This window comes from Anser anser (assembly GCF_964211835.1).
Source record: "Anser anser genome assembly, chromosome: 23".
Taxonomy (NCBI): Eukaryota; Metazoa; Chordata; class Aves; order Anseriformes; family Anatidae; genus Anser; species Anser anser.
Window position 1 is genome coordinate 5,244,805 of NC_139744.1, and position 17,938 is coordinate 5,262,742.

Sequence of the window (17,938 nt, forward strand, 5' to 3'; positions counted from 1 at the left end):
GTATTTCTGGATTGACAGGGGGATCACAACAGCTAATTGTATTGGTTGCTAAAGTGAGCCTGACTGGGAATGAGTGGCAAAAGCACTCCATTGTGACTGCATGTGACTCCAGAGGCTGCATGCATTCTTGGCATAGACTGTATTAGAAGATGGTATTTCAAGGACCCAAAATGGCTTTTGGCATAGCTGTCTTGGAGATAGAGGACATTAAACAGTTGTCTATCTTGCCCAGCCTCTCAGAAGACCATTCTGTTTTGGGGTTGCTGAGGGTCGAAGAACAGCAGGTGCCAATCGCTACCTCAACTGTGCACCAGCAGCAATATTGCACTGACTGAGATTCCCTGTTCCTATCCATAAGCTGATTTGTTTACTGGAGAACCAAGGAGTGATCAGCAAGACTCACTCACCCTTTAATAGTCCCGTATGGCCAGTGCAAAAGTCTAATGGCAACGGTGGACTATCACAGCCTGAGTGAAGTCACAACACCGCTGTTTGCTGTGGTGCTGGACATGCTAGAACTTCAATACTAATTAGAGTCAAAGGCAGCCAAGTGGTATGCCACCATCAATATCGCTAATGCATTTTTCATGACCCCTTTGGCAGCAACGTGCAGGCCACAGTTTTCTTTCACTTGCAGGGGTGTCCAGTCCACCTGGAATTGACTGCCCCAGGAGTGGAAGCACAACCCTGCCATTTGCCATGGGCTGATCCATACTGCAATGGAACAGGGGTAAGCTCCTTAACACTTGCAGTACATTGATGGCATCATCATGTGGGGCAACGCAGCAGAGGAAGCATTTCAGATAACAGAAGTGTCATTACACTCAATAGTAAAAGCTGGGAAGATGGGGGAGGAGGAGGGAAAGCTCCCATTATGAAGACGTCTGTCCTGAACAACTAAGTGTATTGAGGCCTGGCTTCCCAACACATGGCTGAACATCACTTGCTGATGAATAATTGAGAATTGTTTTCTCTCTCTTTGCAGCCTTTGGTTTGTTTCCTCTTTTCAATTAAATTATCCTTATCACATGAGCTATTTTCTTTCATATCATACTTTTTCTCCCCACCTCTTCTTTTGATGAGCAGGGAGTGAGAAAGCAGATGTAGTGGAGTTTAGCCATCCATCACAATGGAAGCACCACAACCTTCCATATGTAGGACTTTTCTGGGTTGTTCCTGTGTGCTTCCTGTGGCCTCAGCCCTCACTGAACAGGGCACCTGCCACCACACTCCTGCCTGTGTGGGCAAACAGCCCTAGAGGCTGGAGGAGGAAACACCGCGACCCAGATACCTCCTGAAATACCCCTGCCCTGTTCATGGCTGGTTCCTCTTGCTAGCAGTGCATTCATACAAGCCCTTATCTCTCACTAGTTTCAATGCCAATTTCAAAATGACTTTACAGCTCCATCCCTGAACACTTGAGTAACATTTATCTATTCCTCCTGAGCAGGCCACCCATTTGCACTTTCTGTGAACTTCTGTTTTACATCTGAGCTCAGGCATGGGTTCCCCATTCGACCAAGCCAACCTGGTACCTCACCTGCCTGTGTCCAGAAGAAGGTATTTGTCCAGCTTAATCAGGCATCAAACGTTAGCCAAGATAAAAAAGAAAAACTTCATTCTGGTTGAAAAAAATCTTTATTTACATAACACAACAGATGAATCACATCATGTCCCACCCTTGTCCCCTTATGTATAAAATACTGGTTAAAAGTGTTTTGTTTTTTTTTCCAGAGACTAGTTAGTTTCCACAGTGCCCTCTCATGAGAGCATTCCATTTGACAGCTGGAACACTTGCTGTTCCACAGAAGTTCACAGGCAAACAGCTCCACTGAAAGAAGCAGTCTTAAGAAAGGAAACGTCAGAGACAGCAGCTGCAGCAGCAACATGTGACAAGCCACCAGGGTTTCAGCTGTCATTCCATGGTAGCAGGGACGTTGATCCTGCCTGTACTTTTACTGTGCCACACTAATGACAGAAGTTTTGAGGGTTTTACATTAGCCATCTGAGATGGCACAGGTGCTCTTGTAAGTCATTTTGGACATAATATCTAGTACAAATTTGTTTGAAGTTACACATCATCAAATCCAGTCATTTAAGTGCTTCCCTTCAAGCCCACATCCCAACTCTAGATAGTGAATAGCAAGGACACTGCATACAACAGGGAAATTAGCCTACACAGAGAGACTCTAAAAGGACAAAAATAAATGGACAGAGAAACATGAATAAAAATGTTAGTCTAGTCCCAAAACAGAGAAAATCCAGTTCCATTCATTTTATCTTATGGCTCATACCACAAGCTGAAAAGAAGAAAAATTGACTAGAGTCCTTACCTTGGTATAAGACGATTTCTGCTGCACCAAGTCACAAATATATAAACTTTAAACAATAAAGTTGTAAAATCAAGGTGGAGTTGGATCAGGACAGAAGATTTGCCAGGGATCCTTTACAAGGTGCCCAATTTATCTAATAGAAAATGATTTAACAAGTGCATTCTGTGCTAAAATCTATCATGATCAGTAAGACACATGATCTCTCATTACCAACTTTCTGATTCCTTAGTACTTGCGGCTGACATGCAAAGTGATTCTGTACATGGTCTGCTAACATGTTTTCTTGAGAAGGTGCAGCAGATTGAGGAACACAAAGAGCTTTAAACACTTGGGAAACGTCAAACACATTAAGAACAAAACGGCCAGCCAGAAAGTGTGCAGCACATAGGATATTCAACAACCACTGACACTCTTCTGCTTTCTTCTGCTGAACCCCCTGACAGGATTGTCTAGGCACTGATGGCATCTTGGCCTCTTCCACTGTTGTGTCTGCAGGGCAGCAGCTAGTGCTCTGACTACTGACGTTTTACTTGCCCTGGATTCCAAATACAAAGCTGACTGGACAGTGACAGCTGATCAAACTGGGGAGTCTCATTCTGGGCTTTAAAGTTATGCCACAGCACATGGATCAGTCAATACTTTAAACATGCAAACGTAAACAAGCACTGCTGAAGCCTGTTTAACTTGCCCATATTAGCTGAAATTGGAGGAATGGTATTAATAACTGAAACAAAAAAGTGCAACAAGCTATGTAATTATAAAAGCAAAACTTACTGGAGCAAAGAAATGCAGGATTTGTAAACTGTTATTAATTAAAAGACCCATAACCATTCCAGACAGAAAAAAAAAAAATGAACACCCAACAGAATGCCACATTATCTGAATGTGACACTGTCAGACATTCGGAAATGCTCCTGACTTGTACACAAAATGAGAATGTATCTGAAGGCTGACTGAAATGGATGATGCTTGAAATGGAAGGCTGTTTCAAACTTCACGATGGCCATTCCAACAGAATCCCCAGTCTTCAGGGAAATGAGTACCATAGGAGGCATTTCTTAACTGTGTATGTTTAAATGGATAAATATCTACAGCCAAGAAGATATAAAATCTAAGCTATCATCTCTGTGAGATGATTTGTACAAGAATGTCCTTCACAGTAAATTCACAGGTAGAGAGAATAATGGAAATACCCTTCCCAAGGACAAGGGACATGTTTACCATCCCAAGGCACTAAGTTAAGGAAACTCTTCTGATGATCACACTGCTATTTTAAATGTTTAAAAAAAAAAAAAAAAAAGAGCCCATTCCAGCTCTATAAACACAAATATCACAAGTTTCAGTTTGAACACAGCAAGAACTTGCCTGGTTCGTTGAATTCAGAAATACCAGCTATGGATCAGAAAACCCCAACCAACCACCTCAGATAATGAATACAATTCACCACAACACGATGTGCACTAGCACCAAAAATGCTCCCAGTTTTTTGGAGGTTGAATTTGGTATTGCCCAGTTTTTTGGAGGTTGAATTTGGTATTGGGTGCAGTGAGATGACACTCACTGATCTCCACCTGACTGGAAGCAGGGAGGAGTACAGCATTCAGCTTCCACTGGGAAGCAGCAGAACATAAAAAGATACCGAAACTTATTTCAAATAAGATGAGAAGCATTTCAGTCTTAACTGAAGATTGCTGGGTAAAACCGTATGGGTATAAAAAAACTAGCAGAGGTTATGACCATGCTTTTAGAGTTAAGACCCTTCCCCACAAGTCCTTCACCCTCCAAGCAGAAGAGTGCATTTGCAAATGGGAACCCTTCACTTCCTCTTTTTGCACAATCTGTAGGAGTGTGCCCACAAACAGTGCAGAATTCTCCAGTGGCATTGTTTCAACAGAAAATACACTCACGAGGATCATTTCTAGCTATCACAGGAAAGGCTCACTTAATCTTATGTTGTACCTTTGCATCCTCTTCTCCCCTATCTACCCAACACTCCTGACTTGCATAACAGCCAGGCGAAAATTTCACTTCTGCCTCCTACTTAACCAGATTCTTAAACTTACAGACAATAATATGAGAGTAGTAATGGCTAAGGATATTTTTATAGGGTCATTTTAAACTACAGTGTCTCCAAAGAAATTTGTTCCCCTATGTGCTTTCCACATGACGTGTCTGAGTGTGATTTGTAAACTCTGAAGTTCTCAGGAGGGGCTCATCCAAAGCAGCACTCAGAGGAAAGTACGTTTTGGAGGGCAGTCCATCTTGCTCCAAAAGACGATATCCTCTGGCAATAGCTTAGTAGCTCATGTCAGATACTGCACGACGAGAAACATAATTACACAAGTCAAAATCATTCCCCCAATCATAAAATATTTATCTTGAAAGGCTCGCTTCTCAATCAGCCGCATTACAGTATTGGATAAGCCCAACATGTTGGCAACATCCAGGATCTTCTTGTGAGTACCCTAAGAATAAAAAGACAGCAAAGAAACAATTAACTCCATGGTACACTTCTTATTCTATAGAATATTTTATCATGGATGGCAAGTGATGAATTCTAATCCCTCAGTAAATGAAGGAACTTTCTGTAAGTTCCTACAACTTCTTTGCCATATTGTTCCTACAATTTAAGAGAAGATAGCCATGGGACCTTGGAAATAAGCATATTATTAGACTAATTCACACACGAGAACAAGAAAGAGGTAAAGGTACAAAGCAATGTGTCCAGACAGAAACATCACAGACAGCAGCTCAGAGAAATGAACTCCCTATGGAGGAATTAAGTCCTTCTGTTCCACTTCCAGACATACAGTCTACTAAGAGCTTGAAGCTTGAAGCTCCAGACAACCTTTCTTGCAGAACTTCCCTCCTGCTGGTCCGAAGTACAGTTAATACCAAGAAGAGGTTCAAAAGGAAGTCCAGAAACTTGTAGTGTCAACGGTCAAGTGCAATGAAAAGGCTATAACAGTGTAATTAATGCAATTTCAAGAAATCCTTCAGGATAAAAGCAGTGAAAAGAGACCGCTGGCTGGTATGCTGCATGTTCATATTTGTTTTATTTCACTGCTGACGCAGCTTATACTAAGAACGTCTGTGGATCCTACCAGTTACCGTATCACCACTACTGTGTGTACCCAGTCACTACTGCAGCGCTGCAGTAATACTCTTATTTCAAGGCAACGGTCAAAGTAAACCACATGAAATACAGGCTCATAGATGTACTTTGGGCACTGTTCAGAGATGGGTATCATCCTATCTGGGAGGAAGGTGGAAAACTCATGGCTGCAGAGTCCCAGCGGTACAGGTAGATGAAAAGCGCTATTCTAGTTAAGCTAGACAAACAAGTGACATACAGATGTGCATTCAGAGATGCTGCACTCAGCACCACAGCTCAGCCCAGCTCACAGCACGCAATTAGCTGAAGCATGCCTCAGAGAGACACTGGGCAGGACCAACTTCCATCATACCTTGCAGAAAGATGGGTGCTGCCAGAAAGACTTATCACCATGGTGAGGATAAATGGACCTAGTCTTTCAAACTGACTTTCAGGTCCCAATGCTTAATAGAAAACCCTGCTTCAGAAGGCTGTGAGACTTCAGGGAAGTTACTTTTTCAAGAGAGCATTCAAAACCCTGAATCCTCTTCTGGCCCTAATAACCCATCCTTCCCTGCCTTTTCTTCCATGTCTGCTTCATGAGAAGGTAACAGAACCTCTCTTTGTTTCCACTAGTCCTATGGCTAGACCACTCAGCTACAACCTATCTCAGGAATGAATGCTTAACAACCACAGTAAGTTTTTCTACTGACTGCCTTTGTGTAAGAAGAAATATATATTCACTAGGTCAGTGAACAAATAATCTTAACCTTAGCTATTCTTCATCTCAGAGAAGAAAGACCTGGGCTTCAAACTCTGCTATAATGCATCAGTGTAACACTCATGGATGCAAGGACTCATCACCTGAGTATGGAGTAGAAAAGGGGCTACATTTATAATTGCCGTTATACCCTGCAGTTTTTTGAGAACACCAGCTAGCCTAGACCTCTGTAATCAAGAAAGGAAGTACCCAGCCTGTAAACTGCAACGGACATTAGGATTAAAGGAAACACCTTGCAATGCTGCCTTGTGAAGACACCTGTCCCTGGTAACCCTTATGAAACGTGTACCATAGGTACTAGAATTTGTTCCAGCAAAATGCCTATGCACTTTCAGGGCAAGATCTGTATGTGTCTACAGTTCAGCTATCTGTATGTAAGCTGACTAGACTGCCTTTAAAGCCAGTGGTACATTAGTCTACACAATCCATGGAATATAAGGTGTGATTCATCTGACCACGTGTAGGGATTTATGAATATCTGTAAAGAAATTTAGCAATTAAAAATGCCTAAATCCTCTGACAGCTACATCCCAAAGCAGCAAAATCACAAAACAGGTAGCAATAGTTATCCCCATCTTAAGATGAGCACAACAGATAGGAATTTCCCTTTTCAGAGATCTAGCTTCCCCACCCCAAACACACACGTCTTATTAAAAAGCTCAACTTAGTAGCATGGTTTAGCGGTGGACTTTAGTACTAGGTTAAAGGTTTGGACTAGATGACTTTTCCTATTTCAATGATTCTATGATTCTCTTTTTGTACCTTTGAACTCTTAACTCAAAACTTAACACCATCTTGAACAGTCTTTAAATTAAAAGACAAACATTCGTTATCTTTAACAGTAATTTGGGAAGATATATATTATTTAGATACATTAGACTTGAGTATTATCTCCATTACTGAACTTAAACATAAGTACTTTATGTGAGCTTTGTGGTTGCTCTCAGTGATATTTACCTGTACCAACGTCTTATCTGTGAGCTAGCCATTGCTTTCTTCGTTTGGAAGAAAAACAAACAAATCAAAAAAACACAGAACAGAACAAAATAAAACACAACATTTAGCACTCCAGATACTGACTACTGTGCAGACAAAGACTGCTAGCCTACCAGGACACAAAAAAAAAGAGCTTAAATATGTTCCTAGTAAAATGACAAAACATAAAGATTTTAGGCTTAGCTAAATCAGAGTTTAGGCCTTTACCATACTTATTTCTTCTACTTAGCCTGGTCATCTTAAACGCAGAAATGTGGGGTCTTTTTGGTAAAAAATGATGCCCCCACCTTTAATGTCACTCTCTGGTCCCTCAGCCCCTGAAGGATGTTGGTCCCACTGCCAATAAGATCATCCATGCCACGATGGGCATTCTGCAGGGATTCATTAAACTGTAATGTTTCGTCGATCGGTATGGTGGTGTCAGAGTCCTGTAGGGGAAATGCAGGGTCTTGGTTACCTTGCCTACTCACTCATACTCATAGATCCAGAAAGAGAACATACAAAAACAAACACCCCTTGACGGGACTTGTGGGATTATGTGTTTTTTTGGTTTGTTTTTTTTTGTTTTGTTTTTGTTTTTTAATAGGGATGTTAAAACGATATTAATATTTGAGTGAACAAAGTAATTTAGAGAAGCCTATAGGAAGCAAGTCAAAAGGCAGAGTTGATCACCTATTCAACAGCCTACAGGAAGCAAGACAGAAGGCAGAGTTGATCAGCTATTCAACTGCAATTAGATTTCAGGAGATAACAGGTCAGATTAAAAACTGAGAATTTTCATAATCTATGACATAGGTAGGAAAGAGTATTACAGTAGAGAAGATCAAAACTATCAGAAGGGATTAAACAAGGAAGTCATGTGATCGCTGTAAGCAAAAGATTTTTGAAAGACAATAGCACATTTATAATGACAAAAGGCTTGCAAAACACATGTCTGGGAGATGACATTCTATAAACTCGTATTAACAACAAGGTACAAATTTCTGATAGGGAGGGCAAACAGACATATGAACCTAGTTCCCTGAAAGTCTCACTCACTCACCACCCAAGATCTTATCTAAATAATAATTATAATTAAAAAAAAAAATCCAGAAAAGATGCGTTAGTGCAACTAGAAACTATAAATTTTGAAATGGAAATAACTGGGTAAAATTCTCTAACCTGGGTCACATAAGACGTCAGAGGATGTCATCACTTTTCAAAAGGTTTCCAGTTTCGTATTCTCTGACACTACTCCACTGAGAGAGTCAAGGTAATAGTTCACAACTCCCACATTGTTTTGTGAACAATAATCATTATATTGGTTAGAGCTAAGTGTGGAAACACTGGCTTACTTGCTTCCACATACTCAGAGTGGCAAGAACTACTAAAATGTATAATTCATATATTGGGCAGAAGGTGCTTAATACCTGTCAGCCGTAGGTTACTTGTGTGTAACAATATCAAATTTGCCCTGAGCAGTCTCTGGTGATTATTGTAGAAAAATTTTTCATATGAGAATCACACGTACAATCCAGTGTTAGGTGTTTGACTGCCTAGATGGATATTCTGCTTACGTAGTGTGAAAGAATGAAGAATAAAGGACAGAGCTATTCCCAGTTAGATGGTCAAAGATACTAGATGAAGAAGGCTATCGACGGTGTACACAACTCTTTGATCAAAAGTCAATACAGCACAAAGGTTGAAAAAATTATCTTGTCTTACAGGAGTTTGCAGAGCAACAGCACTTGGATTTGCATCTGAATGGCTATTCTTTCAGATATTTATTAAACTTCAAATCAGAAGGGATTCTGTCTCCTATGCAAGGAACTTGCAGTTGGTTTTCTTTTATAAACAAGGCAGCAAGAAAACTATCAAAGTAGATCTTTGTTCATAGAAACACAGAATGTGTTGGATGGGACGTTAAAGATCACTTAGTTCCAACCCCCTGCCACAGGCAGAGAAGGACACCTTCCTCTAGACCAGGTTGTTCAAAGCCCCATCCAACCTGGCCTTGTACCCCCTCAGAGGGACACTAGATGGCAGCATATTTTTCATTTGCTATAAGTGGTTTTCTCCAGAATTCTTCAAGGGAAGGCTTTAAAGACAACATTTATCTTCGAATTAAACAAAACATTCAGAACACTGTTAACAGCTTTCAAGAGCTGTTCTGTACACTACCGTGATTTATTCAGAATGCTTACACACTCACCTGACATTCCTATTTAATAAAATAGGGTAGCATATAAATAGCTATGTAAACTTCTAACATAAACAGGTAGGCCAGTAACTCACAAATACACCATTTGCTTATTAAAGGGACAATATACTTTAGAAGTTATGTTTTTGTAATGATAAGTTAAAAAAAAATACAAAATAATCACACACCTTAATTACATCTTGAGACACCTTTCAACATGTTCAGGAATAAAAAATAGTTTGTCATGTATTTTGTGTTTGCAAGACTGCTACTCCTTTTCAAAACTGTTCTATTTACTCATGCATTTTCTTCCTAGACAAGCTTTCCTATAGGAAAATTTCTTCCCATTTGCAGAACACCACAGCTTTTGAAAACAAATCAGGTTTCAAGTTCCAGTGGTCATTTCAAGACTTGTTTATGATTTTGAAATAGCCAACAAAATGCTAGACGTCATTTATGTTGGGCTTTGAGAAGTGCAGTGAACTTCCAAAATCTCAAGAAAATATAGCCATTCACATTGCATTTTTCCTTGCCCTAACACTGAAAGACAGCACAGAAAGCAAACAGTAAGATAAAAAAGACATGCTTTTAAGTCACAGAAAAGCAAAGAATGAAAGAAAACCTACATTATTCAGAGCAAAATTTATCTGGGAATTTGCCGGGGGAGACAGCAATGGAAGAACTCAGAATGATCAAGAACAGGTTGAAACACATACCTGTCATTAAAAACTTTTGAATCATTTATGGTTAAAATGGAAGATTTTTTTCCCAGCTACACAATTTATATTTGGACAAATGAAAACTTGCTGGCATCTACTAACAGCAAGGTGCATAAAAGCCACTGATAAACATAACCATTTTCCAGACATTTTTCGAGTCCTGGGATTTGACAAAGACTTTTGACACAAATCCAATTAAAACGTATTCTTTGTTACCTACCTCATTCAACTTTTTGAAACTGCTACATAAAGTCAGGTAGAGCTGCACTGGATAAAACTGGAGCAGCAACCCCGAGTCTTTCACTACTGCCTCTTTTTTGACCAAGTTTTCCTCATGAAAGAGCTGTACTTTTTCAACACGTATTATTACTCTTTTCTATCTTTACTCCACTTACACCATCACACAGCAGCTATCTAATAGTCAAGCCTAGCTCTTGCCCGAAACTTCTCTGAAAGGTGAAAGGCTCTAAAACAGAGAAATCTAAAATAAAGAATATTTACATTAGTAGTGAATGTACGTGCTAGTAACTCTTCTCGCTGTCGTTCCTGCTGCTCCCGGATATAACGGCGATGTTGAAAGTTCCTCAGAGCTGTCTGCAGATGCTGAACATCATACTTCAGCTGGTCAACTCGGCTAGACAGGATCAACAATAGGAAGACATTCCCAGGGATAAAATACCAATCTTTTGTGGTGTTTTTAATGAACAACGGAGCATTATAAATTAATAGCGACAAATAGTAAGAATGATGGATTCTACTCATCTAAAAGATAAAGGACATTCAATGTTATGCTTACATCCCATACTTACATCATTTGCGCCTCATTTTACTGCTAAAGAGGTGATTATTTAATTGCAAGCTAAAGATAGAATGTGAAGCAGAATTCTTGAGCTATCTTGCACATTCTATCCCATGACTAGCCTCTTCAGAGAAATTATATATATATATATATATTTTCTTCATTTAACACAGATTTGGAAAGACCGTAGGATTTGAACAGTTTCTACTTCATGACCTATTCACACAAAAGATTAGGTTTTCAAGTTTCATTAATTTACATCATGTTCTTAAGGCTGAGTTTTTACAAAATGTACCTAAAAGCCAATTGGCAATAGAGGACACATCTCCATTAGGCTAAAATAAATCATGTCCAGAACTCTACTGTTTCTGATTCAATAACTACAAAGAAAGCAGAGATGACTGTTTCAGATAGTGACCTTTATAATATAGGTGACATGAAATCCACCCTATCTACTAAGGCATTGAGACTAAAAATTAATAGCAGAGTCACAGAACAATTTAGAATGGAAAGTTCTCTGATGGTCTCTGGTTCAAGCTGCTCAAACCAGTGCTATTTTTTGAAACCTTATTTTAGTCACCAACAGCCACGAAAAGTTTTCAGAAAAAATGACAACTACTCAAGTAATTTTTTTACTCCTTACCTCCACAAATACCATTAAAAGCAAAAGAATTTCAACTCAGTATGTCGTTTAAGCATCAAAGTGCTATATTTTGCTAAGCAGCAAAGTACTCATCTCGGAACAGAGCCATGAATCCAGCTCAATCGCCAGTCTGCAGATAAATGCAGGAAAAAGATTTTGCCTCTGTGCCTCAGTTCTGTTACAGTTGAGCAGAGATTTAAGTTGTAATGTGAGAAGGTTCAACTCAAATGAAAAGGAAAAGGGCTACAATAAATTTAATGAAAATAACTACAACGACTACACCATTATCAAAGCAAAGAAGGTGAACTTACAGTTTAGCATTTTGTCGCTTATTGGGAGGTTCTTTACTGGACAGGATTTCCAGACGTTCCAAGTTGCTGAATATATTGTCTATTCTTGCTTGAATCTCATTTTCTACTACTGCAAGGGAACAAAAATATGTTTTGGTTTGAATTAAAGAACTGCAAATTGAGTGAAGGCAAAAGTACAACAGCATTCAAACCAGTATTTAAAAACTGAAAGACACAAATTCTTGCTGGATGGAAACAAACAAACAAACAAACAAACCAGATGAACTAAGAACTGTACAAATCATGAATAGCCACTTCTTTAACTGGCTAGTTTGAGACTCTTGCTTTTTCTGCCCTCCTCTGAGAAGGGAACAGGGAAAGCCTTTGCTCCTTCAAGATTCATGAATTTCTTTCCCTATCTCCTCTATATAATAGGACTTAAAAGTTCCACATTTCCCTCTGCAGCCCCTTCCTGTTTTCCCAGGTCTTGCTCATAAAAGCTAATACCCAAGATGATTCTCACAACAATGGCAATCTAAACTTCTGACAACTGTTAACAAACAGTTCCATTATCCACACCCATAGCATGGGAGGTTGACAAAGCAACCAGAGGAAGTAAGTGTTGATGGGAATTGGCAGACTAGACAAACAGTTTGGAAAAGCATGCCCAGGGTTGAGGAGCCCTTACAGGTGGAAAAACAAGACATATAACATCTGCCTCTGTGATCATCTACTTTGCTATTGCTTCTGATAATGTGTGCACAGAAACAGCAGAGAGACAAGAGATTAAAATGCAAACTCAAATACTTGTACTTTAATGAGGTGGGAAGCACATACAACTAGGAGGAAAAAAAAGGATTTATATGCTTTCAGTTACTGTTACTGTACAGCAAAGCCTGGTAAAAGTCACTAACCCCTTCCTCATTCGACAACCACATATTCTAACTGTGTCACAATCCAGCATTTCACAACTTGAACTGCACAGGGAGACCTTTAATCATCTGTCATTATTGTGCTTAAAGAAAGTGAGCTTGCAAGGCTGAAGGTATGCACCCTCCAGAGCACATCCACGGAATGATTATTAGAGGACACTGAAGCACCATCATGTCTGTGCAGTCATGAGACAACCCTGAAGCCAAGTCTCGAACTACCATGGCCAGTCTTAGAATAATCAACAAACCTTAACAGTCACAATTTGTTCTTAGTTTGCATTTAAAATCTTAAAATCTAAATCTTAAGAGATATTGTTTATTCCTATTTTCTTTTTAGACTAAAGAGATATACAGTAAAGCATTAGTAATCAACTATTTCCTCCAAAGTATCTCAAGACTTTCCAGAAAATTCCATTCAGCAGTACCCAAAAAGGAAACTGCACATGAAACCCCTTTTCTTTGCAATTTGATCTTACAAAATCAAAGAGTAGCCAACTCATATACATAAACACAGATCAATCAAATCATCCTAATTCATTTATCCATCATTTAGTACAGCTAAACTTCACAGAAGAGCAGCCAGAACAGCAGATAGACAATTACATCAGCATTAGCTAGTCCAAACAACAGTGTTACTTTCTTGGTCATCATGTTTTTTCTGAGCAAGAAGGGATTATTTGCCCAAAGCTGGAAAAAAAAAGCTGCAACTGAAACTTTGATTTCCTCTTTTTCTTGACCTTCCGACTAAAGCTAGTTCTTTTTCCCATAAATTCTTGACTACACAATAATATCTAGAGCACATATCTGTATTTTTATATATAAAAATACATATATAAATATATATATTATATATATACACTTATTATATTTATATAATAATATATTTATTATATTTATATAATACTGTATTTTTATATATTTTATATATATACATATATATAGAAAAAATTTATATATAAAATAGTATGTTCATTTATTGACTATATAAGATGGTACATAATCCCATCTCTCGCTTCAAGTAGCAGAGGCAAGACAGCAAGTTATGCTAATTTTCAAGGGGCTCCAAAATCACATTTAGTGAACAGCAGTCGAGGAAGTCATCTGGCATTGTACTAGATGTACAGGTAGCAACAGCCATCATAGAAAATAGAACCCTACTGGTTCTAGTTGTTGTACCTGTACCTGTACAACAAGTTGTTTTTTGATAGGAAAAGTTATCACAGCCTTTTCTACAGTGAAGTCATGCTTCACGAATATAGTTAGGGTAATAGAAGTCAGTCAACCTGTGGATAAATGTATCTAGTATGCCTTCACTTCAAAAGTTTTTGATCAGGCCCATTAACAACTAGTTTTACAGGAATTCAGACTTAAAATGTGTATCCAAAATATATTTGCCAATTCTGCACTAGGGTGAAAAATCTTGCCACAATAAATCATATTATTTTATGACAGTCATTTTATTAACACAAGGTTATAGTCCAAACTTACTGAGGCAATTTCAGACCTAGTTGTTCCACATATTTCTCATAAGCAAATGGAATTACGGGTTCTCTGGACTTGATGCAAGTCTCTACAGGACTCTCATGCAAGCAGGAGCCATTAGAATCATCCTGCTTAAATTCCGGCACATCAAACGACAGTCTTTTCCCCAGAAACTGGACTAAGAATCTTTTTGGGAAGTTTGCCAATTACTGGGTGCTTGAGGAACAGTGAAACAACAGGACAGATATCCAGTGATATTTTTCAACTTCTGAGCTTCTAACAAACTAGCTTGGTGATGTCTGAATTTGCAGTTCTGCCGACATCTGTGTGTTATATTACACCTCCCTATATGCATCAATTTGATCATTTTGATTCTTTTAATCTGTTTATAATATATGTCTCCACGGCATACTCTGACAACGCATCAAAATCTCACAGCACCAAAAAATATCTGACATTCCCAGTTCAAGACACTTGTAGAAGGATTTACAGCAAACACCACTTCTCAGTTCAAGAACTACCTACCATAGGAAGCTGACTGGAAGTAAATTTTTGTTCTGTCTTTTCCACTCTGTCCTACAAGACATCACCTTAATCAAGTCAAATGGTAAAATAATTTTAATGCATTCCACATCAGCAATTTGTCTCACCTGTTGATCGTAGTAACTGAAAAGCCAAATTAGTTCACGTAATGATTGTAAATATAATGATAAAGCATACGAGGTTGAAGGTTCAGGTTACATCAGTATTGGAGTGGGACTTTTCCCTCTAATTACCTACTTACAGTGTACTGACTGTTTGTCTGAAGTTTCCAGACGTCCCATGTAAGACTGGACTTCATGGACTTGTCTATCAAAAGACAAATAAAGAAAAAGAAGTCAGTTAACATCCATAAAATGAAAAACAATTTTTCAATATCTTAATCTTCAGCTTCTCTTAAAAGTACCTTTCAGACCATAGTAAGAATCAGATACATGGTATTCAGTGCAGACAGCCCATCACTGAACATATAAAAAACCCACAAATCTTCAGTTTGAAGACAGCTGTGCTTCCAATTAATATGCATCTACAAAGTAACTTTCAGTGTTAAAATAAAAATCAAGGTGAAACAGGTTTTTTTTTCTTCAATGACTTCCAGTCCAGTTCTAGCTCCCTTCTTGTATTATAACCTGAATTGAGGTTCTCTCTCATGTCACACACCTGGTATGCTCAATGTCATTTAAGATCTACCTACCCCAAGACAACCATGGAGGTATCAGATTCGCAGTAGGAACTCATAAATAATAAGTATAGCAGAGGGAAGGTCTGACTAGTAGAAGAGCTGGTACAAAGGAGACCTTAATAACAGGTCTGCAGTGAAATACTACTTAAATACTCCACTAAAGTGGTGAAGAGACACCACACCTTTACAGCACTGCAGAAACAGGTAGTACGCACCTTCAGCACAAGCTTTGTCACCTCCTTCTCACAAAGGAAATAACGGTACAGGCAAAGGATCAGGGAAGGACTATAAAGATTATGAAAAGTACTGAACAGCTTTAATACAATAGAGTTGTTCAGTCTGGACTGCAGATAATAGCAGGGAGACATTCTTGAGCATAAATGGCACAGGGGAAGGTGAAGAAGGAATGACTTTCACCGTCTCTTACGATACATGAATCACAGAGGCATCAAAATAAAGTAGAAAGTTTAAAATAGAAGAGAAGGAATTCCTGATGTTGCACAAGCAGTGACAGAATAAATAAATAAATAAATAATAAAAACACATTGATAGTTGTTAAATTCATGTGTTTCAAAAAAAAAAAAAAAGCCTCAAATTTCTGGGAGGCCAGGACAATATTCAGGGAAAATATTCACTCTTAAGTTACTTTTTTTTTTATTAACACTGTGCCACTAACCAGGTAACTCCAACTTTTACAGTACTTATGACATGTTCAGTTAACTAGAGAACCAATTCAATATCCAGGATCTTGCATCCCATACTTGTTTGATAGTTTTCTTTTCAATCAGTTTCTCTAGGATGCCTCAGACATCTTGAGACTCACACTGCTTTTAAAATGCCTGTTTAGAAATCCATGTGTAGGAGCAAAATCAGATCACGGGCAACCAGCCTAGAAAAAGATACTTCATATTTACCAGGACTTTTCCAGTGGAAGAAAATACAGTAAGTCTGGGAAAAGGTGGGAAAAGAGTTTACAAACTGAGATTACCTTCAGACTGACAATAAACTACAATAGCAGAGCTCAAGAGCTACAATCAGAGCAAGGCAATATGGAAACTGGGACAAGGCAAAAGCATTCCCCTTATCAACAACAGTTATATCACGGGCTTGAATTTCTGCATCAACAGCAGGATTTCCAGCTCTTCCCTATATCATTATTTAATGAAACCCATTAACAAAAATACTAGGCTGGAATATTTGGATTAACTCCCTCCTTTGGCCTCTTTCCCATGAGTTATTTCCACCACACTGACAGGTTTTCTGCCTTATTTGTGGTTTGCATTTTTCCTACCGCTTAAACCTCACCAGATTACCTTCATCTCCAAAACCGTTTCATATCTCACTGACACGTTTCCTAAGAGGGCTTAAATGCTGCCCCCGGCCATCATCAAAGCCCACTGCCATAAAAACCCTAGCAAACGAGTGTGCCTTAAATTCACGCGGATGTAGTAAAACAGAATCACTTTTTTTTTTTTCAGTGAACACTTGTAATCCCACACTTTAAAACCTGAAGCCAGTAACTCCTGCCTTGACTCGGGCCTGACGTGGCTAAAGGCACGCCGGGACTTGGGACCCGGTCAGCCTGGAGGACCCGGGTTTGCTTCGCCCTGCGACCGAGAACCGACACAGCTCCCCTCAGCCCCTCGGGGGCTCCCGGCCGCCACCGCCCCCTCCCCGCCGCCACCCAGGCGGCCTCGGCCGCTCCAAAACGCGGCCCGGCCCGGCCCCCGCCTCACGGCGGCGAGGCCGCCACGGGCGCCCGCCGCAGCGCCGCACGCACGAACTTGTTGGTCTGGTGGTAGAGTGCCTCCATGGCACGGCTCGGCCCGGCTCGGCTCGGCTCGGCACAGCCCGGTCCCCTCCGCTCCGCCGCCCACGTCGCATCCGGCCCCGCCACCCTCGGCTTCCGCCGGCCGTGGCCCCGTCGGGAGCCCGAGCTGCCGCCAGGGGGAGCCGCGAGCCCGCGGCCCCGGGGCCGGGGACAGGGACAGGGGCAGGAACCGGACCCCAGCGCCGCGGCCGGCATCCGTGTCCCCGCACGGCCCCAGCACCGCTCCGCCGGCCCGGCCTGCCTTTCCCCTTCGTTACTCGCCTGCAGCAGCCTCTCCGCCCCATCCCTGCCATCCAGGGTGCTTCGCCAGTCCTCTCCCATAAACCCTTCCCTCGCCCGTTTCCAGATGCCTTTCTCTCCGCTGTTCCGAGGCTGCTGCCTCCCCTCAGGCTTTGGCCTCCAGCCATGCTCACCAGAATGAGCAGGGGTCGGAGGAAAGCCCTGTCCCTCCTCTTTCACCCTGCGTGGGGCCCGGGGCCATCTTCCTCGCATCAGGGCGGCTGCCCAGGAGCTATCTCTACATGGGGCACGTCATTGCCCCGGGTGTGTAGAGGCCATTTGGCATTGCTCCTGCCCTTCACCTTCCTCTTCACCTCTTCTACCTCTTCACCTGCCCTCCTGCGTAGCGCCCTGTCTC

At 40.5% G+C, this 17,938-nt stretch overlaps 1 protein-coding gene across 2 annotated transcripts; it reads right to left on the reverse strand.

The window, feature by feature from the left end:
- Window positions 1-1,619: 1,619 nt before the first annotated feature.
- GOSR2 (golgi SNAP receptor complex member 2) lies at window positions 1,620-17,394 on the reverse strand. Of its 2 annotated transcripts, XM_083809627.1 has the most exons (6): window positions 17,255-17,393; window positions 15,033-15,097; window positions 11,856-11,964; window positions 10,604-10,736; window positions 7,492-7,632; window positions 1,620-4,798 (listed from the first exon to the last, which is right to left on the reverse strand). In XM_083809627.1, exons 1-6 carry the CDS (start codon window positions 17,281-17,283, stop codon window positions 4,637-4,639), a joined length of 639 nt encoding a protein of 212 aa, XP_083665753.1. In that variant the 5' UTR covers window positions 17,284-17,393; the 3' UTR covers window positions 1,620-4,636. The 2 variants fall into 2 exon arrangements, with proteins under 2 accessions (XP_083665753.1, XP_083665754.1); XM_083809628.1 differs by lacking the exon at window positions 7,492-7,632 and having other exon boundaries at window positions 17,255-17,394.
- Between the last annotated feature and the right edge of the window lie 544 nt (window positions 17,395-17,938).